Source organism: Carcharhinus amblyrhynchos, chromosome 3 (assembly GCF_965287045.1).
Source record: "Carcharhinus amblyrhynchos chromosome 3, sCarAmb.v2.hapA, whole genome shotgun sequence".
In the NCBI taxonomy this organism is placed as follows: domain Eukaryota; kingdom Metazoa; phylum Chordata; class Chondrichthyes; order Carcharhiniformes; family Carcharhinidae; genus Carcharhinus; species Carcharhinus amblyrhynchos.
This window is the reverse complement of record NC_137326.1, coordinates 81,080,589-81,104,403: the sequence shown is the minus strand read 5'-3', so window position 1 is coordinate 81,104,403 and position 23,815 is coordinate 81,080,589. Positions and strand designations below refer to the sequence as shown.

At 37.9% G+C, this 23,815-nt stretch overlaps 1 protein-coding gene across 2 annotated transcripts in view; it reads right to left on the bottom strand.

Moving 5' to 3' along the window:
- uggt1 (UDP-glucose glycoprotein glucosyltransferase 1) overlaps positions 1–23,815 on the bottom strand; it is a 131,962-nt gene that overhangs the window by 92,858 nt on the left and 15,289 nt on the right. For both annotated transcript variants that reach the window (XM_080185439.1, XM_080185440.1), the window contains exons 6-18: positions 23,497–23,671; positions 20,869–20,965; positions 18,708–18,786; positions 17,102–17,202; positions 12,004–12,103; positions 10,483–10,543; positions 9,046–9,137; positions 8,771–8,921; positions 8,102–8,221; positions 7,082–7,167; positions 4,409–4,544; positions 3,111–3,242; positions 486–650 (exon numbers count right to left, since the gene is read on the bottom strand). In XM_080185439.1, coding sequence (XP_080041565.1) covers positions 486–650; positions 3,111–3,242; positions 4,409–4,544; positions 7,082–7,167; positions 8,102–8,221; positions 8,771–8,921; positions 9,046–9,137; positions 10,483–10,543; positions 12,004–12,103; positions 17,102–17,202; positions 18,708–18,786; positions 20,869–20,965; positions 23,497–23,671 — 1,495 coding nt within the window. The remainder of the gene's footprint in view (positions 1–485; positions 651–3,110; positions 3,243–4,408; positions 4,545–7,081; positions 7,168–8,101; positions 8,222–8,770; positions 8,922–9,045; positions 9,138–10,482; positions 10,544–12,003; positions 12,104–17,101; positions 17,203–18,707; positions 18,787–20,868; positions 20,966–23,496; positions 23,672–23,815) is intronic.

Sequence of the window (23,815 nt, the reverse complement as noted above, 5' to 3'; positions counted from 1 at the left end):
CCTTTCAATTTTGGGAGGAACAATAGAAATAAAAAAGAAAATCGTGGGGTGTATAACAGGCAAAAAATCCTATTGTTTCCTGTTTCACCACCACCAAACCCCCTCTAACCCTCACCATGAGGTTTAAATATTACAGTCACAAGTGACTCTGCAATTCTTATTGGAATCAAATTGCTAAATATACAATATATGATGGTACCAGGGAATACACACATTATCACCATTCTCATGCTACTTTGTCTTCTTTCAGAATTTTAGGCAATGACTTACCAACTGAGGCCTCAAGTGCAAATAGCAGCCATTTCAAGTATTGGAAATGTATGCTAGATTTATTGCTGTACAATCATGCATTTAAATCACACCCATTCACATTATGGTCCACACCAAGATTCAAATGAAGCAACTATTCTTTCATGGTGTTCATATTTCATATTTGCATCCATGTCTAACTCAGGTAAGTCAACACATTGCACAATATTACTTACTAAGTAAACAACTTTCTGAAAGTAAGCTGTATTGTCTAAGATCTTGTGCATTGTCACAGTTTCAAGCTCATCAGGATCCAGTTGTTCCCTCTGGTAAGGCATGCCATTGTAAAGGGCAATAGGCAGGGAGCCCAGGCCTGACTGCTTATAGTAATTATTGCATTCCTACCAAAGAAAAACAGAAGGGTAACAGGAACACAATTTAACATGGAACTAATCCCTGTTGTGACACTTTCTTACATTAAATAATTACCCATCAACTTAACATAATTGCAACTTTTAACAATGTTACCAAGTTTGGATTCATCTGAACTATAACATTATTTTAGTATAGAAACAATGTGTTAGGAGTTTTAGAAATTCTATCTAAAGAACTCATTTATCTTGATTTGCATTTTTATAAAAGATCTGTTAAAAGTTTAATTTTTGTAGTTAGAATGCATCTATATTTTAGGAACGACTGATAGACACTGATGACCAGGCTTCAGGACATGGTAAACTGCAACTAAAACTGAACAGAATATTGAATAGGAAAATTAATCTAAATTAAGTGATAAATCACTTATTTGATACGATAAGGCCTGAATCCAATATAAAGACTTAGTTATATTCGATCTTTATTATTCTGCTCAAAAGCCTTTCTTTTAGAAAATGTGCAATCACTTAAATTAGTGAAGTTAAATCATTACATGCATTAGTAATTCATTCTTATTAATAACTGAGCATGCTGGTGAAGATTATAGAACTTTAGAGCCATACAAATAATAACAACTTATTCTGCTTCATTCACTTTAGAATAGCCATTAAAACACCATGTACAAAATCTAAAATTTCAACATTAAGGTTCTGATTGTTCCCATGTCAAGGTGAAACAAAATTTAGTACATAATTACTGAAATAACCATTCAGCCTCTCAAGCCTGTTCAGTCATTGTGTTTGATCATGCCCAATTTGTACTTCAGCTCCATTTACCTTTTTCGTTGGAGGCATAATGGAAAAAAGAATCTATAGATTTCAGTATGAAAATTTCAATTGCCTCAACGTCTACAGATTTTTTTTGGTGGGGGGATGACTTGCAATTTCCACCACTACTTGAAAAAGAGCTTCCTAATTTCAATCCTAAACCATTTGTTTCTAATTTTAAGATTGTGTTCCCTCAGTGTGGATTTCCCCTGTGACTATCTCATCAAACCCCTCCATCATATTAAAGACCTTGATCATCAACCCTCACTCACTCTTCTAAATTTGACAGAATACAAACTACATCTTGAGAAAAAAAAAACATTCAGGCTGCAGATTATTTTCATGAATATATAATTTCAAAGTGTTACTGTTAACTTTACAACAAAAGGATCACACAGAAAGACACTTTCAAGCAGACTAGTAAAGACTGAATATAATTAAATATGTATACTGGATTCAGCCTTGTCATATCAAAAATGATTTATCACTTAATTCAGATAATTTTCCTACTAAATACTCTTCAATTTTAAGCCCAGTTCTGGGCCTCTAGGCTTTATCGTGCCATTGATTACTCCTGTTGCCTGATGTTCTTCCAAAGTAAATGACATTTCGTGGTTAAAGCTGAGGTGTAGCAAGTTTTTAGTCCAGTTGTACCTCTTAGACTAATGTAGCTCTGCTCAAAACTACAACCTAATAAATTCCAATATAGATAATTCTTCATGTACTTGCAAACATAAAATGCAACCCAATTGTTCCAGAACAAAGTGGATTCCTTAAGATTATAACAATTGTGATATTGATGCACCCCAGGATATCATGTATTGAATTTCTTTTATCTGTGGTAGCATGCTAGAACTTTAGTTTCATTTTTTTTATTAAATTGTCCATCATACACATTAGCCACTTGCGAAGCAAAATGGCTTTAGTATGTGACTCATGAAGTGAATTTTCAACTTCAATGCTTGGGTGTCAGGAATAAAATTGTGAGTCTGCTATGACAAGGCGATGATTAATTCTACTCCGCTAAGTAACTGCCCTGGTGATAGTGGTCAATACTCAAAACGTTTCAATGACACTGAACAGAAAACTTGAAATTTTCCCAACTGTTAAGATGATCCCAACAGCTAATCCCATTTATTGGAAATTAAGCCTTTCAGCACCTCACGAAAACACCATTTCCACATCGATGTAGGTAGTTTCCAAGTGACAGCTGAGAATGCACTTTTTAATAATTACAAATAAACTTGGTAAAACATTTTTGATGTTATATTTCAAAGTTTTTTAAAATCATCCAACTTTTGTATCTCCAGATAAATCTATGATTTGTGTATTTTGTTTTGCAAAGAATTGATTGTAATTGTTTTGAGATCAACAGTACTGAAGATCTTGGAGTCTTTCTTCCGTGCTGCTGCTCTAGCTGAACAGATTTACAATTACACTGCACAAGTGCATATTCTCCTGGTTAATGGACGATAGAATTCTCAACCATCAGCAACAAATCTCTGAAGAAAATTCAAAGCACGTTTCGAATCAGCTTACTTGAAGAACAGAACTATTGACTTTACTCCCGATGTTCAGCTCCTCTTTAGTTCCTACCAGGTACCCTTTCAAACAAACCTGGATATATTACAAATCTCACTAGCATTAATTAACGAGTCTTACCTTTCGGTTTCTGTCATACACTGAATTAGCTCCCAGAATACTGGTCACCTCCACGTTAGAAAAATCCTTCTCCAAGGTACCAATTATGTGCTCAATTGCCAGCTTCTCACCTTCCTTTACCTTGCCATACATCTGAAACAAAAGAAATAACTATGCATAAAACTCCATCTACTGCAAAACATCTACTGACCTCTTTTGCTCTGACGAAGAGTCATCCTGACTCCAAACATTAGCTTTATTCTCTCTCCATGTTGTCAAGCCTGAGATTTTCCAGCATTTTCTTTCTTGTTTCGATTCCAACATCCAGTGATTTGATTTTATCTTTGTTTAGATTGTTTCTTTGCCTCCACCCATCTCCCACATCAACACAGGCCACTTATAATTAATTGCATTAGATGATGTTTAAATTTTAACACTAATCCACTTGCTCTCCAACGTACACCTCCACGGAGGTAAAACCTGTCATGAATGTTCAAGGTTAAATTCCAGAGTGTAAACCTGACTATACAAGTAACAGTTCACATTGATTGGAGATGACGCTCAAACTGTCATTAAATGACTGTTAGCAAAATAAATTAATCATTTATTTCCATGCTAATATTTGAATATGGATGATAAAACACATAATAATGTGATATCTTTAGTCTAATAAATAAAGCTTGGTCTTCCTGGAGTTTTTAACTCATTAGCAAATAGGAATTAATTTTATTCAAGCATGAGCTAATAGGAGAAAGTCATTCAGAAAAAAAATCATAAAAAGTTAATATACAAATTGGGAAGTTTAGCTGAAAGGAAAATGGTATTATTAGGTTATGAAATGGAAGAACGTGACTTTATGTCAATGACCTTTTATCAGAACCTATCATTTAAAACATCAATACAGAAGCAAAATACTGTGTATGTTGTAAATCTGAACAAAAGAAGCTGTAAGCACTCGACAGTCAGGCAGCATCTGCTGACAGCAACACATTTAACGTTTCAGGTAGATGACCTTTCTTCATTCAGAAGTTTGAGTGAAAGGTCAACAGTCTGAAATGTTGACTCTGTTTTTCTTCTCTCTACAGAAACTGCCAGACCTGCTCAGTTTTTCCAACATTTTTAGATTTTATTTCAGCTTTCTAGCATCCGCAGTATTCTGCTTTTTGATTAATAACTCGATGTCATTCAGTTCCTGGCATCATACCCCTGTGTGAAACAGTGCTCTCAACAAGGAGGGAAGACAACGAACAAAAATAAATCTGGACTGAGAACACTCTCATGCTTGTGTGCCAATCCATGATCCATCACAACCATCATACCGATATTATTGTCTGGAAGGCGTTCATATTATCCAATTCATCTGCAACAAAGTTAAAAGCCCTGAAGAGAGCGACACCAGGATCTTTCAGACCATCAGCCTCGTCAGAGTCATCAACCACAAAGACCAAGCCAATCCTGCAATAAATAATAAAATCACACATCGTCATCCACTCACGTTGTTGGGTTATGCATAAACAAAAATTACATATTTTATAGTTTATGGTTTGATGTTTCTTTTGGAATAGAAAATTAAATAACGTTGTGTTCAATTTTAAGGCAATGGTGGTCTGGAGGGAATCGGGTACAGAATTTCAAATTGCTGAATGACATTACAAATACCCAAGTAGATCTGATCAAAGGTTTATAAGGGCCTTTTGTCAAAGGCCAACAGAAAACCTCCCAGGAGGGATCAGGGATCAGCCCAGCTGCTTGGAGGCTGTCTTCCATCTGCAGACTAAGGATCTGATGCTTTAGGCTGGCTTGGAGGTCCTCCTGCCTCCAGTTGCAGCCACAGATCTCTCAGTAGCATGGTTCCCCTCTAAGGGCATGCTTATATTTTTAAGTTAAAAACGGTTGAATGAGAGGATACTTACCTTTCTCATTTGTCTGCAAAGGCAACAAGCTACTATTTCTAAGAGCCAATAGAGAGCCCTGCAGCTTCTGAGAACCCACTAAGGATAGTGAGCCCATTCTGTGGCAAGTTCAAAGAAAATCAGAGATGACTGACTGTTCCCCATATCATACATTGTTCTGTCCTGAAACCCACAGGAAAAAACATGTCCATGCTGTTTAACAAAGAGGAGAGGGATAAATCTGGTAATTACAAGCCAGGAACAGCAATCAATGCTGGGAACACTTTTGGAGACTATAATCCTGGAAAAGTAGTCATTTCAACAAGTATAAAGTCAGTATGGATTTGATAGCAGAATTCAAACCCAAGGAATAAAAGGAAGAGTGGCAGCACAAATATGGTTGAAGGACAGCAAGTTTGAAGTAGTAGCAAATAGTTTTTAAGACTGGAGGAAGCTACAGAGTTGCATTCCCAGAGTCAGCATTGACACCAAAGAGCTTATGAATTCAGGAGAATGTAGACGGATTGGTGAACTAAACAGACACTTGGTATATTCATCTCAATGTAAATAAGCATGAAGAATGAGGGGAGGAAATATTAAATAAATGACACAATTTAAAAGACATGCAGCAAAGGCCTGGGATATATGGAAATAAAACTTTTAAAAAGGTGGAAAACAAGTTGAGAAGGTTGTTAAAAATAGACATGGGTTCTTTGATTTTAGTAAAAAACAAGTTCTACTAAATGTTCCTAAACAATGGGTCGGCCTTAGCTAGAGTACGCCAATCATTTTGGGCACTATACTTGAGGAGTGATGTCAGGGCCTTGAAAAGGATGCAGAAGCAATTGACTGGAATGATGTGAAGAATAGGGAACTTCGAGTGTGTGGACAGACTGAAGAAGCTAGATTTGTTCTCCTCAGAACAAGGAGAAGGGGAGATTTTGCTCAAAGTAATGCATGGCTTAAGTAGTGCTCACAAGGAGAAACTATGTCTTATGACTAAACGATCAGTATCCAGAGGACACAGATTAAAGATAGATTGCCAAAGGAACCATGTATGACATGAGGGAACTTTGTTTTGAAAAAGTTGTGATCTAGAATCACTGTCCAAAAGATGGCAGAGAGAGATACAGTAATAAAATTCTGAAGATAATTGGACAAATAAATAGAAGTGAAAAGATTTACAGGCTATGGAGAAAAAGCAGGATAGTGAGATTAATTGATTGTTACACCAAAGAGTTAACATGGGTCAACAGGCCTCCTTCTGTGCTGCACTATTCTACGATCTGCTGTATTTTCAAGAAAAAGGTAGCTGCATGCTGAATAGTCATTGGAAGGTTTTTATCCTTCAGTATGCTTGATTTTCTTTTTAAATAGATGAAAAAAATTCCTTTACTTTTTCAGAGTTCATTATTTCACGAGCTTTTCCATGCAGTCCAGATCTCTTATTTTATAAGCAAGTGCCAAGGCACACTTAAGTAACACCAGCACACCTCAACAGGAGTTGCGAGTTCAGGCCATGTCTACTGATTTTATAATAATTTAAAATATGTAGCCTGATTGTTTCTCTGAAATTGTTTTGCACTCTTTTCCAAACTTTAGTCACCTTGCCCCCTCAATCTCCCTCTTTTGAAGGGGTGAAAAAAAAGTTTTATTTCAAGAATGACCTAGACATGACTTTGACATTATTTTTTCATTTAATAATTGTGTTGTGAAAAATTAGTTGCCTGGCCTGATAGATGACAAAAGAAACAAATAACTTATTTGAACTTAATACTGGAAATATAACCAAATCTTATTTAATTATTCTAATTAATTTATGCCCTGCTGGACATCTTAATAATAAATGCTTTTTGCTCAAATAAATACAAAATGACAGAGACAGGAAGCGTGAAACAAAACAGTACTGCTCAGTCCGAGCACTGCTTAAAAAAAGTCATTAAAGTTTACAAAGGCAAATAGGAAATGTTTCTTTTGAAAGCAATTGATGTCAAGATTCTTTAAGATTAACTTTGCATTCTCTCAAAAAGGTGCACGTTTTAAAATATCGAATATAATCAGCAAAGCTATAACACCAACCAACCGACATGGAAAACACACCTGAGTGGGATGTCATTTGTATAAAACATTTCAGCCGTTTTCAGTAACTCAGGAGTGCTCTCATCAGTTGGGTCAACAAGAAGCACCTAAAATTAAACAGAATTATCAGACATAGCATGAGCATTTATTGTTTATTTATTGGTCAGCAACGCGGGAATCAGAGGATATAGTCTCTTTAAGTGCCAACATTTCAAAGAAACAAATGGGAACTTAGCATCACTAGCCTCCAATTGCCAAAAGCCATGAATTGTAAAGGATCTAGCAATATTACAAAAAAAAAAATCACTGTCTGAATATTAGCATACATTTTACACAGCCCAAAATCTTTGAGAGTAGCTTAGGTGAAAATCTTCCCTTTGCGTGTTATGTCTCTCATAAGGTGGGGTCGCAAACAGAAATGAGGCTTTAAAAAGGAGCACCATGGAAGTCAGATCATGCATAGGTCACACAATATTCTTCTGATGTCATCGCCCCATTTTACCATTAGCACCTAGTTCCGAAAGACTCACTTCTGATGATTGCACGTTGTCAGAAGTAAACAAAGTTTAGGTAGATTAAACTGTCGCATTTGAATGTGGCCAATGGACAATTAATCCAATTAGACGCTATCTCAAAGGATGATTGGCACAGGAAATTGAGAAAAAGTACTGAATACAAGCAGGAGAAGTATTAATGGAGGAGTTATGCAGCAGTTTGGAAGCTAATAGAACCTTCACACTACAAGCAGGTCATGCTAAATAAGATTACGAGCTGTGAGAAGTTAAAGGATGTTCCATTATCCAGGGTATTGAACCACCATCATATTAGTCATTTCTCAGCAGAAAATTAATCAGAATAATGCAGTGGGAAGAGCTCATGTATATTGTTAATTGATTCGCATTTTTCAAAATTGCTTTTAGGAAATAAAAACTCAGACTCTTATTTTCCTGTACACATAAATAACAATATCCTCTAATGTGAAATCGAGATATTTGACTGTCTCATACATAAACAAAATTAAATCATTTCCTTTTTACTTACAAAGTTGTGAAAGTTTTTCCGAATCTGCCGGATAACCCCAAGAAACGTAGGCCTCAGAAGCTCCTGTACACTAGAAGGCCACGTGTTGTATTTGCTGTCCATCTCCAGATTATTAATCCACTATATTGAAAAGAATAACCACTATGAACATCCTCTATGAAACCAGTCATGACACTTTAGTTAGTTAGTTAAAAACAACTCTGTGTCATTTTGACACCCTTCTGATTTTTTTCTTGTCACTTTGTTGGCTCAGCAGAATGCTGAGGATGTAATCAGGGCTTTGAATATAATAAGCACAACTGAAATATCCTGAACTAAATGATAGTATCACCTAACATTGATCTGCCTCTTGCACTGCCAGAATATGTTAGTTTATAAAGCTACTACTTGATGCAGTGAAGGCATGGCTGAGAGATGCAAATAAATCATTTAGAATATGAAAAGTGTTTCAGCCAAGCAAAGTTCTGTTTAATGGCCTTTTAAGTTAGAATAAATTTTGTATCAAGATTCTGGCTTAAAAAAAAACAAAGTTTGATGGATAGATGGTAATCTACCCAGCTCTATACTTGCAAAATGTACTACACATAGAAACTGAATCTCCAAGTTCAATAAGTACCTCTGTTTGGACAATGAACAACAAAATGCAGGGTGCATGATAATCAAACTTACATAGATAGCTGGGTTTCGAATGTCGACACCATAATCAGAATCTGCAGGCTGTACATTTAGTTTCAGCAAGTCATGTAGTTCATCACCCTGGATTCCCAGCTCATGCAGACCTTCCATGAGACGGGCCTCATTGCGCAGCAAGTCCAGAACACTGACAAAGACGCAGAGACAAAGTCATTCATTTTAATAGGAACCTAGCTGCTTAAACTGTCTGCAATTTGTATTTGGGTTCAAGGTTTTATTTGCATACATTGAGACAGACCAACTCTCCATACCTAAAGATATCTTGCACATCAAGATCAATACTGAGGCCATTGATGAAAAGTGCAGAATCACCAGGGTGAAGGCCAAATGTTTCTTTGAAATACTGAAAGCAGAAAAACCATTATTGCCAAAAATGTTTCTTACAACTCCTACTAATACCACATAAAAATCCTATTGTAGTCCGTGAATGCGCTATAATGTGTTTAGCCAGACAACAGGCTAAGGAGCTACTCAGTCTCTGCTATTATCTGATCCTGATCAGAGAAGTGGTTCAAGTGTTGAGATAAGGGAGACAGCGGAGGAAAACAAAAATAACGGCCAATCCTTCTGATCGCCAACTGGCAGCTGTTGCAGGCAAGCTGCAAACAGGCACAGCAGCCATAAATAAGTCAGGATTGACTGTGATGCCTCTACAGTCAAATGCTCAAACACACAAATCGCATATTGCATAAGATGAATGGTCATGCTTGGAACAAAATTGCAGTTGAACAGTCATTTCCTTAACTGGAAAGCAGGAGAGAAATAAATATGTACAATTTTAAATCAGCACTAAAATAGATGTCACATCAACATCTGTCGTTACTATTTCTCAAAAATTGCAGCAATATGAATTGTTTTGTCACTTGTCCCAATGTTCAGAATGGTAGACAATACCTTCAGAAGTTTTATACTTTGCTCATATCCAAAGATCAGAAAAATATATATATAATCTGCTGACTCCAGATGAACACAAGTCTACAGAGCAAGGACTGGGGAAAACAGGAATGTAGAAACGCATGAGTAAAGAGACAAACTAATACAGCTGTACTGGACTGAAGATTCTCACCATTCAGCTGGAAACTAGCTTACCTTTGGTCATGAGAAACCCTACAGAAATGCATGAAAAAAGCAGAGGGTCTTTTAACAAATAAATCATTACATGGATTGTAATTCCCTACCTGTCACAACAGAGGAAAGATTCAGCGTTAGAGAATTATATTTTTCCAGTAGTTACAAATTACTTGTTAAAGTCAGAAAACTGACCTATTTCAGTGTTGGACACATTCCAAACATTAATGTGAAAATAAAACTTCAAGATACTTAATGATTGAACAAACTTGTCAACTGCTGATGTTCTCAATAACATGGTTATAAATTTGAATGTCTTGGATGTTTGTCAGTGCCCACACAATTCTGAAACAAATAATGTATCTGCAGAAACATGCAGAGCAGAATAAGTATATCCGAAAGATCCAATGACCAAAATTGAATATTCTTTAGAAACCACTGGGTTTCATAATGCCATTTAAAGAAGCAGCAGTTACTCAGCCTTTTCCATCTGAATCCTGAAATTACATGCATTTGTTCAATTCTCAAAACATGGCACTGTATTCAGTTCAACTTGATTTTTTTAACCTATATCGCCAATTATTTGGAGCAGAATGATAAAATTTAAAATACATGCTTACTTGTTGATGCTCTTCTACTTCCTTCCTCATTTCAGGGTTCACAACAGTTCTGGTTATGGATCTGTACATTTAAAATGAAGAAACATTATACTTAAGAAACGCAAACATGATTTGATACATTGAATAATGTCTACTGGATGCTCAATTAACATTTTACGAACACCATTATTGGTCCCTAAATTTGCCCTCATTTACATCACTTTCATAGGGTGGAATTTTATGAGAAAAATTCTAAGCATCCAGTTAGCGTGAAAATAGGATAGTTGCAGATCTGTTTTTTGGGTGCATTTTTAGGGCCAATCTTGTGCACATAGTGCATGAAAAATGGACTTGACTGTTTCTAGCTACTACAGGCAGTGGGCGGGGCTTAAATCACCAGCCAGTAGCAGAGGGAACTATTGCGCATGTGCAGATCTCTGTGTCTGCACATGTACAATTCCAATAGCAGAGGCCTGACACTCAGAGAGAGAGAGAGAGAGAGACAGGGAGAGAGTGTGTGCTGTCAGGCCTCTGCTGCTGGGGCCAGCCTGAACCAACCCACCTCTCCACTAGTAAAATTCTACCCATGGGCTTTTAAAGTTAAGAATCTAAGCCAAGTAAAAAAAAATTTAGTGGTCCTGGCAAACTCAACTGTGACAATATCATCAACTGATTCATGGAATATCTATCTCCTTCAGAAACAAATTCAATTTCACAATTCCAATGATTCTTGTGCTGATACAACATGAACTCCGAAAATGAGTACACCAGGTCAAATTAAATATATTCTGAAAATTATGGGCTAGAATTTCACTAGAAGTTTGTTAAACTTGCAAAAGACTTTCCATGGGGTTTTACATAGTAAGTTACTGTCAGAGGGCCAAACACCCTATAAGGGGCTGGGATCTGTGTGAACAGTGCAAGAAACAGAATCTCCTGTACTAATTCAAGTAAAGTACCATTAAATAGAGATGCAAATTCTGAACCAAGAAGTATCAGATAGGCTATTTACTTTAATGTTAAATCAAATACAGAAAGCAAAATAAAAAAGGCAGAAAGAGAGCTAAGAAGAAAAGAACCTCCAAAAGTAATTAAATGCTGAACCAATGAGACTCCCTATTCCTGGAAGTTGATTTCCAATGCCAGAGAAATTATTTGACAGTAATTAACACTTATCACACTATTAAAAGGGCACTTACATGGAATAGACAGGCCCTAAAACTCTTTGCAATGAATTCAGTCCTTACTTACGATGTCAGTATAGTTTCACACTATTCAGCATACTTAAATGCTAAACCAAACAGCAAGATGCCATTTTGGCAAAGACAATGGACCTGCAGACATCTCAGATAGCAACTTCCAGATTTCTGCGTATGTGCATTCACGAGAGATTGTAACCTAATTTATACATAACCAACAGTGAGTACCCCTGGTCCCACAATTACTTTCAACATCAGGTCCCACATCTTTAAACTTAACTATAATTTTAACAGTACTATATCAATGTGTTTTACAACAATAGACAGATATCCAATATGTTACCTGGCTTTAGTGGGAAAGTTCTGGCTCAAATCACGCATAACCATCAAAGCATCAACTGAAGGTGCAGCCAAGATTCGAGCAGCAGTTTGAAAGCTTAGATCTGTTAAAATAAATAATAATTCAAATAATTAAAGTGACTACAAACTATATGCAATACATAGAAAGCCTTCGAACATTCAGCCAGGAATAGCTGAGTAATTTAAGATAATTAAGGGAATGTGAAAGGTAAACATCCAGAGTAATATTGCAATTGAAACACGTCTGACAAATAGTACAGTTCAAACTGGTAAATAATTCATTTAGGACTGACATTGGGAAGCCCTTCTTCAAATATGACTCAGTGTGGATTGTCAAATAGAGTTCAAGGGCAATATATCACTGTTTGGAAGTTTGATAACTGTTTTAAAATAGATATTGTTCTGTAGGTATAATTACAGCTGTTCTCTCCCACCACAGCTCTTGGGGCTTCTTGATTCAATCTAATGAGACCAGACTATGCAAGCTAATAAAAAAAAATTAGGGAAGTATAGAACAGTAAATCTAATTTCCAGAACAGCACATGCACAGTGAGCAAATCATCCAGTTATTGTTTTGGCCAAAGTTGGTCTATGGCATTGGGAAATTAATCTTTTAATGGAATCTTAACTCTTAAGAGATTCTAAAACCATTAGAGCCCTGCCTTTCCTAGCATTAACTGAACAGAGACAATGCGTACACTCATATGACAAGCTATATAAAAACATTCAAGTTCAATAACAAATCAGCAGATAGAAAAGTTGAATGGTTGATGCTCCTCTGACATTCTGAAGATAAATTAACTCACTGCAACCATGTTGTTCAAAACAAATCTGTTCTGACAAATTATTACTTTTCTTCTCTGCAAAACTATATACAAGTTGAGTATCCTTTATCCGAAGCCTCTAGGCCGATTACATTTTGGATTTCAGATCTCTTCAGTCTTCAGATACCGCACATAAACTTACAGTACAATCGTGAAGTCCTCCTCAATATGTGCCAAGCTGGGTGTGATGCAATGTAAATTCCTTCACAGAGCATATCTAACAAGGGTTAAACTCTCTAGAATGTACCAAGGCACAAGCCCCATTTGTGAGCAGTGCTGGCAAGTTCCCGCCATCCTTTTACATACGTTCTGCGCTTGCCCATCACTGTATAACTACTGGACATTGATACTTCAGACGATTGCAGCAACACTAGATCAAGACATAAGTGCAATTCCCCAGGCTGCTCTGTTTGAGGTTGTGCCTTTAAATCCACCGCTGCTGAAATTCCAAGCTGATTTTGTAGTTTTCACTACACTCCTTGCAAGATAACTAATCCTGTTTAATCAGGACTAATCAGGTGCACTCAGCGAGTGAAGGAGTTGGTGGATACCATTAAACTAGAGAAGATGAGGTGCAGGCTACATGGCACATCAAGTGCATCAAAGTAGATAAATCCCAGGACCTGAAAGAGTATCCCAGAACATTGTTGTGTCTTTGTTTAAAAAGGGCTGCAGGGAAAAGCCTGGGAACCACTGGCCGGTGAGCCTCACATCTGTAGTGGGTAAATGGTTAGAAGGTATCCTGAGAGACAGGATCTACGGGCATTTAGAGACAAAGGACTGATTAGGGGCAGTCTGCATGGCTTTGAGAGTGGCAAATCATGTCTCACAAATTTGATTGTGTTTTTTGAAAGGGTAACCAAGAAGGTAGATGAAGGCAGTGTAATTGATGTTGTCTACATGGACATTAGCAAGACCTTTGACAAAGTACCACCTAGTAGGTTGTTGCAGAAGGTTAAATCTCATGGGATCCAGGGTGAGGTGGGCTAAATGGATACAAAATTGACGACAGAAGACAGAGCGGTTGCTGAGGGCTGCTTTTCAAACTGAAGGCCTGTGACCTCAGGGATTGGTGCTGAGTCCACTGTTATTTACATAAATATAAATGATTTATATTAATGATTTGGATGAGAATTTAGGAGGCATGGTTATTAAGTTTGCAGATAACACCAAGATTGGTGGCAGAGTGGACCGTGAAGAAGATTATCTCGGTTTGCAACGGGATCTTGATCAATCGGGCCAGTGGACCGACGAATGGCAAATGGAGTTTAATTTAGATAAATGCGACATGATGCATTTTGGTAGACTGAACAAGGGCAGCACTTACTCAGTTAACGGTAGGGCATTGGGGAGAGTTATAGAACAGAGACCTAGGCGTACAGGTTCATAGCTCCTTGGAGTCACAGATGGACAGAGTGGTGAAGAAGGTATTTGGCATGCTTGGTTTTATTGATCAGAACACTGAATATTGGAATTGGGACATCTTGTTGAAGTTGTACAAAACATTGGTAAGGCGAAACTTGGAATACTGCATACAGTTCTGGTCACCCTATTAAAGAAAGGATATTGTTACACTAGAAAGAGTGCAGAAAAGATTTACGAGGATGCTACCAGGACTTAATGGTTTGAGTTATAAGGAGAGGCTGGATAGACTGGGACTTTTTTTCTCTGTAGTACAGGAGGCTGAAGGGTGATCTTAGAGAGGTCTACAAAATAATGAGGGGTATAGATCAGTTAGATAGTCAATATATTTTCCCAAAGGTAGGGGAGTCTAAAACTAGAGGGCATAGTTTAAGGTGAGAGATACAAAAGGATCCAGAGGGGCAATTTTTTCCACACAGAGGGTAGTTTCTGGAACAAGCTGCCAGAGGTAATAGTATAGGCAGGTACAATTTTGTGTTTTAAAAAGCATTTAGATAGTTTCATGGATAAAATGGGAATAGAAGGATATGGGTCAAACGTGGGCAATTGGGACGAGCTTTGTAGTTAATAAAGGGGCAGCATGGACAAGGTGGGCTGAAGGGCCTGTTTCCTTGCTGTAAACCTTTATGACTCTACGACATGGGTCCACTACTAGGTTCTAAGAGACCTGGCAACCATTTATAGTACTTGTCGGGATGCTGCAGTTGTAGCCAGATACCCAATGGCCATAGGACCACGATGCTCCCACAGAAACCGCGCCCCCTACCTCGCACCCCAATCGGTGGATGCATCCTGGCCCTTTACGTGAGCATGCTCCACCTGCCCAACTGAGATATGGGGGCCAACACGAGAACTTTTCTATTTTCCCTCTTACTTCCTTTCCTCTCTCTCCTTCGCTTTCTCTCTCTTTGTCTTTCTTTTCTCCACTCGCTAGTTTATCGCTTGGGCTATTTGGGCGCTCCTCTGCCTTTTTGTTTTTATATTATCACCATCATTCCCGGTGCAATTAGACAGAATTAGACAGACTCGGGTGGGGTGAGTGCTGGGAGTACCAGGAGCTTGTCCCCTGGCCACAGGTAGCCATGTGCCCAGTCACGTTGGAATGTACACCGAGAACTGTGTGGATCTGTATCTGTTTGTTTGCTATGTAAAATTTATGAACATTTTCAACAAACTAAAAAAAAGACTAAGTCTTGACTAGCTATAATCTAAGGTAAAATGGCAAGAAAAGTAAGTTGTATCACTTAATAAAAAATACAGAGCATCTACAGTAAGTTTCTTTTTGTCACATTCACCACAAACTTCACAAGACAAACAGTACAGACAAACAAACTAGACTTCCCGTGCTAAAGGTCATTGAGCTTCAACGAAAGTTGCATGTATTTGGTTTTCAAATTTACAGATAAAGGGTACTCTATCTGTACCCTTATTTATACTGATATCATTAAATACTTTGAAATAGCCTGAGGTCTTGAAAGGTGCTGTATGAATGCGAGCCTTTGTTTGATTAATAGGATTAGCTGGCACGTAGGTTTTGTATTTCCTCCCTTTTGGGGGATAGTTCCCGGTGATCCAATGCAGGTATGCATGAAACCTATTAGCTCTGAGCTAAATTCATCCGCTATTTTATAATGTTCCTTGGTTCAACAGCAGTTTGAAACTGGTTTGACTAAATTGAAGCTGACTTAAGACTCTATCCACAAGAAACTGCAAGAAATATATTATGGCAGTGAAAGGAGGCAACTGTGAATGTATATTTATAAAACATATTTCAGGATTTTTTTTAATGTTTGATTTGAAATTTCTGAGGGACAGGTAATTTGCAAGGCCTCCATTTTGGCATGAAAGTAGCAAAGCAGAAATGCTTTACTGTTAGCCATGAAGATTCTTGCTGAACACATCCAATACCCAGCACTTCAGGGGTAACCTGATTTTTTTTGCTATATTAACTAAGTGCTCTGTGGGGCTGAACTTAAAAAAAAGAGATACTTAGTCCAGAAACAAATGCAAATTTAAATATGAACTGATTAGACTTTGGTTGCTTTTAGCCTACCATGTTCCTAACGGTTCAACAGAATGGAATATTATTCCTTACAGAAGGTGGGAGGGCTGGGCGAAAGAGAACAAAAGCGTATTTTGTCATCAAAAATTGATTACATTGCTTGATGACACACATTTCTATAAACCTTCAGGTGATTAAAATGAATTCAACATTCAGTGATGTCAATCAATGTAAGCATCATTTTGTAAAAAGCATCCACTTTAGTAGTCTCCTCTCATCTCACTTAGTTTAACATTACTTCCCAAGTTTAGCAAGAATTCTAAGTTAATGGGTGGAATTTTCCCAAAACTTCTACATGCAGAATTTGCATAAAAATTGGAGTAAATCCCACTGTTCCTTTTTGCATGATTTTCAAAATGAATCCCCGACATTCTGTGCACTGCAGAATGCATTGGCGTGAATCACATTAAAAATGCATAGGGCGCATTCCCACTGGAGAGGCCAGCAGCATAACGCTCGACTGCTGGCCAGCACCGCGACACTGTCTAGCTGGCCGTGCAACCCTGCCACCCCCTGAACGAACGAACAAGCGCACGCACACCTCCTCCACCACCAGAGCAGCATGCTGGGAGAATCATCCCCAATGAGTATTGGGAGTCATTAAAAGGTGAAGCCCTGATCTCATGTTTCTAATCGTCTGCATCAGTATATTACTTTAAAAGAAAATCCAAAAATGTGCCTGAACAGTATATTTAAATGAGTAAGTTTCCAGGTAATGACTAGGCTGACAACTTCATGACAGCCCTAAATTGGGCAACAACCTCTCAGCCTACCTTGCAGCTGCCAGACTTTGAGAGGTGCCATCTCATTTGTGCTTTCAACCAGGTGTTTCCTCAGTTCCTTGAGCTGTTCCTTGATCTCTGGGTACAGCTGTCTGTCATCAAGAAAAAAACAAAACCATGATTACTGCAAGAGGAATTCATCTGCAACATACTGACACCACAATGCAAAATCATCTTTTTCTAAGTAATCCTTGGTATCAAGGCAAGTATTGATTGAAGTTCCTACTTGTACTGCTATTTACAAAAGGCAATAACTTGAAGCTTGATATTTCAAACTTTATCAATCGGGCAAATCTGTACTGATCCACCGAAAGGGTGCAATGGTTTGATATAATTCTCATTTTAAATAATAAATACACAATGGCCCCTAACCTCTGAGCTCCGGGGCAGTCTGTCAAAGGGATACACCAAAGATGGTCTGGGAAACAAACCTTATTCCCCCACCCATCCTCCCTGCAAATTCACAAGTAAAGATTACATGGCAATTTTCCAGGAAGCTCGGGCAATTACGCTACACTGGGAACCATCCAAAAATGCAATTTTATTCATAAACTTCAGGTGGTTCCTATTGTTCCCACATCAATAGTTATCGGACATAACCTACCTGAACAACCTAACTGGACTCTCCCACAACCCTCAACCACCACCCCTGGCTACACCTCTCCCCGACAGAATTCCCACCAACGCCCCCCTCTCCCACAAATCCCCAACACCCCCAACCACCCTCTTCTCATTGACTTTTCCCTGACTGACCCTGACCCAACAGTCTCCACCTTAACCAAACTCCACGCACTGGCCTAACCTGACCACCATCTGAAACCCCAACCCCTTCACTTAGCCGAGCCCTCAAGAGCAGCTTCACTTTAAGGTAAAAAAACTAGGAGGACAGCGCAATTCAATTTAATTGCCACTCTAGCAGAAGTTGCAGGCCCTTATCACAGAACCCTGGGACAAAGAAACACCATTCAAATCTTAGAGTTTAATACTCCCATTGTGTATAATTTACACCAATCTCAACTTCCAATGGTCACGGTTACCGTAAAAAAGTTCGCAAAATTCTCAAAACATTCTTTCCAACTCTTGATGGTGAGCAAGTATAAATGTCACCTTCTAGTCTGTTTCATTCAAACTGGTTCACTGCATTCCATAATTGGCAGTCCCAAGGCTCAGAAAGGAATGAGATCATAGGGTATCATAGATCGCTACTTAGCTATATATTTTTCAGAATGATAATAACCCGATATTGATTCAGTTTCCATTTGTAAAGTAGTTAATTATCAGTGTACTGTCTTGATGCATCCTATATCCATTCTCATGCAAAGAATTTGCAGTTACGTGCTGTAATTTCATTTTAACAGTTAAATTGCTAGTATTTCTCATGCATGCAACCCTGTGCAATGAACCATCTTAAAGTAAACTAAATTAAATAATAATGGCACCAAAATGAAACATTTTTTCCAAATGAAATTTACACATAAATGTGCCTTATATCATTGATAGATTTACAAACCACTTGTCAGAATGTCTATGTGTGTGTAAGCAACAGTGTTATAGATTCAATTTTTTGTCCACCCAGTTTTCCTATGCAGACCCTTACTTTAGCTTGCCGAAGAGGAAACCTTGGACTTCATCAACAGGATCGTTTTCATTTATCACAGTGGCATTCAGTTCAGAACCTGTAAAACAACACATAACCTGAGGATAAGGGAGCTTGCCAATGGGTAAAACAACAGAAAGAACAGTGAGACTTGTTCAGAAAAGAATTTGTGATACAAAACCAGTTTACGTCCAAAAGGGCCAAGATATCCATCACCAAAAAAAAGGTACAGATGATTAAAAAGATTTAAATAAAGTATAAATGTTTTAAATAGCATGATGGGAAGGATAAAGAGGGGTGGAGCTGTAGTGATAGACGATCTTACCAAAAAAATTCTAAGTGCCTAAGGAGCAAGAAAACGGAAGATAATCGTGCTGATATTTTGGGCAAGTTAAAAATATGATGTTACCAGACTCTGAGCAAAAATTATTGCTAAACCTGGTTCCTACCAGAATGGGGAGGATGCTGGGCCGAAGTTCCCCGAAAGCTGGCAGCTCACAGCAGTGGGTGCAATTGCGCACGCGCAGATCTCTCTGTTTGCAGAAAGATCTGTCGTTGCCCCACCCTTGATATCACTGGCCTCTGCAGCCTATTGCCTCCTGTCATTGGCCGCTGCCCACACCACCAACCCTTCTCTCCCCTCAGTTGGTCACCCTGCCCCAGTTGCAGAGTGTGCAGCATCCCCTCCCGGCAAACCCATTGCAGAGTGCACAGCATTCCTCCCTGCCCACCTCCCCTTAGGATCTATTTAGGAATCTGGCTGAGCAGTAGGAGACACAGAGTAGGGATAGCGGACAGGTACTTGAATTGACAGCATGTGACTAGTGGTGTCTCACAAGGGCTCATGTTGGGTCTTCAACTATTCACCAGATTTATTAAGAGCAGATAGGAAAGAAAGTCACATGTTGTGATTTGGCGATGACAAAATGATAAGTGAGCAGTATAGATGGAAGCATAAAACTGCAAAGGGATATTGATAAATTAAGTGAATGGTGAAACGATGGTGAATGGATTTCAATTAAGTAAATGAGAGGTGATCCATTTTGGCCTTAAAAACAAATATTGAAAAATGTATTTTCTACATGATAAAAAGCGAGAAACATTGGAGGTCCAAAGCAACAATAAAGGTCCAAGTACACAGACCATCAAAATGTCCTGAACAGGTGCAGAAAATAATCAAAAAGGCTGACCTTTATATTAGAGTTCTGAAGTCATGTTTTAGCTTTAAAACAATTATTGGACACTACCACCTCAGGTCATTATATTGACATCAGTGGAAATGGGCACTCATAAAAAGGTAATGCCCAATGACTGCTCTGTTACTAAGCATGTCATCAGCACTTAGGATTTTTGGAAACTTGTATCAAAAAAAAATGCAATCCTAAATTTTCTTTAAAGATGTGACTTTTCATTGTGTGACACAGGAGGGATATTTCTCCTGTTGTTTTACCTGTTATTAATCACTGACATAATCATTATATAATACCTACAATTAATAGTCAATAAATGTCAGTTTACAAATATACAAGTCCTAAAATCCAATGAATTTAATTTTAATTTCTTTTCCATAGGAAGGCATATTTGACAATGCTTCGGAAACCTGGTGTTCATGTAATGGCATCACCTGATGCAGCAGTCAGCCATCCAAATCAGAAGTTTCTAGTTCAATTCCAGGTCTTTACAAATTTTTTTTTCAGCTAGAAAACAGTTTGCTACACCAGGCCTCACCATCCCCCACTCTCGCTGAAGGTGCAAGAACTTGCTTAACTTCCTGCGATGCACAGTGTATCCTATGGAGTCCACAGTCAAGCATCCTGGTGACACTAATTGTCAAATCACATACTTTAAAAAGAACCATTTGAGAGATATCTGAAGTTTCACACTGCCCATAGGGCCATAACCCAGCAAGAATTATGGTATCAGGTGGAAAGAGTGAAAAATTGCCAGGGTGTTCTGTGCTCATTGCACTGTCCATCAAATGCTATAATGTTTTCACACATTATGGATCTACTCCAGCAATAATTAACTATGAATATCACACAACTGATCCATTCTGAAAATTGGTCTTCAGATCAGAATAGCAAGATATCACAAATTGTGCACACAACTTTAGTCCTCACTTTGGTTTTGAACTGGTACAAAATGGAAGTATCTGAATCACCTGTAACTTGGGTATCATCTTTGGCCTTGTATTCAGTGCTTTTAATGGCAAGTTCAACTCCATAACCAGAAAGCAAGACTTTATCTTCACTTGGATTCTGTAAATAAAAAGTCCAAAAGCATGAAATAAAAGAAACAAATAAATCACCCATACAAATCGGCTCATTACTTAATGAAACATTTGCCAACAATGCAATAACGCAATGGCCCAGATTTTGCTGTAGTCATGATTGTGCATTTATCATCACTACTCCACTAAACCTAACAATCTCGTCAGCAAGTCCATGTTACTCCATAGGGTACACTGTGGAAGTCCCCATAGACTACTATGCCCATGGCAATCATAATTTCACAAAACCTTTCACTTTTACACTATTGCGCTTGCTAAAAAACACTTAAAGGTTACAGCAAAGACTGCTGGAATCTGAAACAAAAATAGGAAATGCTGTAAAATCTCAGCAGGTCTGACAGCACCTGTGGAGAGAGAACAGAGCAAACTTTAAGACTTGAAACGTTGGCTCTGTTCTCTCTCCACAGATGTTGTCAGAGCTGCTGAGATTTTCCAGCATTTTCTGTTTTCGTTGTGTTTTGAAAGGTTGCACCTAATTGAATGAGGTGGAACTACTTTAACTCACCAAGGCTCCTTCAAACCCATGATCGCTGCTACTTACAAGAAATAGTGTAGCAGATGCAGGGGAACACCATCATCGCAAATTCCCCTCCAAGCCAAACATATATGGAAAAATATCATCATTTTCTTCACTGTCATGGGATTAAAATCCTAGAACACCCTTCCTAAAAGCACCAAGTTGTTAAGGACCAGATAAGAAACTCCAAGATATTTTATGAAGTTAACCCAAATCATAACTTTGACATTTGATTTTGGCATTAGGATGGACATAAGGCATTTCACTCCAGCTATGATTCAAATAATCCACGAGGGAGCTTTTATCAAAATAAAACCTTTATTTAAGAACAGTCAGAATATAGTAAAAAGAATTAGGATAACTTTTATCAATTAAAATACTTAAAACAACAAAGTATATTCCTTAAAAGCTAGCTATCTCTATTGCTCCAAGTTAGCATTATCCCCACAGACATGAATCCCTTCTTTAGGACCAGTTAGCACAGAAACAAAAGCTGCTTACGTAGGTCCTAGATTTTCAACCTTTTGACATTCTTGAAGAATAATCCACACAGACACCTATATTCTAATTCTCCTAAAACATCTTCCAGAGAAAGATTCAACCCCAAACAGTAGAATATCAGCAAAACAAGCTTATTTCTTCGCAGATTTCAGTCTCTACTTCAGACAGAGCAAGAGATTCAGAGAAAGCAAATTCTCTCTAAAAATCCTAAAAATAGACAGCCTAGAGTTCTTTGTGAAAATCTAGCTGTGCCCAGTCACATGACCCTACTTGTCAATCAACCTAATCAAGCCTTACTCTGCAATCCCAGAGGAAAACACAAAACAACAGAACCCTGCATTAATTCAAATCAAAACAAACGCTGCATCAGTTAAGATCAATTATGTTGCTGCAGTAACAATACAGTGCTTCTGGATTCAGACAAAATGGCTCCAATAAAGTGGAAGGGACTAGTAAACACATTCAACACAGAAACATGACTAAAATACATGTCTTAGAGGCACAGTATCACAAAATGGACTACGGGCACTCAAGGAGAGGGCTCACCACCACCTTTACAAGGCCAATAACGATGGGCAACAAATGCTGGCCTAACCCAGTGATGGCAATTTCTCTGAAAGAGTAAAGAAAACTTTACTCCTGGAAAATTAAAAATAAATTATATCAAGTGCTTTCAACTTTTTGGTTAGCTGTGCATAAATAATCTAATGCGATATGCTCCTTAACTGCTTGTTGACATCACTATAGCTGCAGAGCAAGACATGCTCCAGGGTTCCACAATTACTGTTGTGGATCGCTAGATCTTTCTGGGCTGCTTTCTTTCATGTCAGCAACATCACTGACAAAGTTTCAGATTGACTTAGGCTGATTAAAATCTACTTCCTATGACCTACATAAAGATGAACCTCTTTATTTTGTGCTCCATTATTTCGACTTGCTCAAAAGTCCTGCTTTCACATCGCAAAGTTGAATTTAAAAAATTGGAAACTTAACAAATGCTCAAGCAATCATTATCCTTTTAATCCCTATTTGCACCTGGCACATGGTCTGAAAACTGTAATGTCACTATGTGTTCCTGTTGTTGTCCACAAAGTATAAGAAAGTGAATAATAAGAAACAGAATGACTGAACACTCAGCAGTCTCAGAAATCTACGTCAATGAGGTTAGAATAGAATTAGCATCCCTGTAACAAAGCTTCCATATAAAAATGGCCACTTAGGCAAGATACTAGGGAGTAACCTGCACAAAATAAAGATGTTCATCTCCCAGAAAAGGTGCAATGCCTCAATTCAAAGAAAGATAGAAAATTGGCAAGGGGAAGTGTGGTTACTGAAATGTGGTTACTTATTCAGCAAGTGAAATTTGCCCAATCTTAATGCAAGACAACTTTGATAATTCTTGAATGGAATTCCCCGAAGGCAAACAAGTAATTACTATTAATACACATGCAATTTAGGAGCAAAACAGCATATTTACTTACAGCAACATAATGCCGGAGTACATAGTTGACACTTCCGACATCAGATTTAGAATGAAGAAGCTTGTGGAATCTGGAAAATTCTTTGGTACCAATCTCACCATACAGAATCACCACCGGAAGTTCAGTTCTAAAGGATGACTCAATATGATCGCCTTTAAATAAATATGGCTTGGGTCTGACAAGGTAGAAATCAAAATTAAAAATAGCCCATTACTTTCCAGTAAAATTGCATTAAATAGTTCTCCTCAGACATTTATCAGTTGTAAATTAAATATTTTAAAAGTATTCCCATTGCAGAATCTATAGTTTCCATGATAGA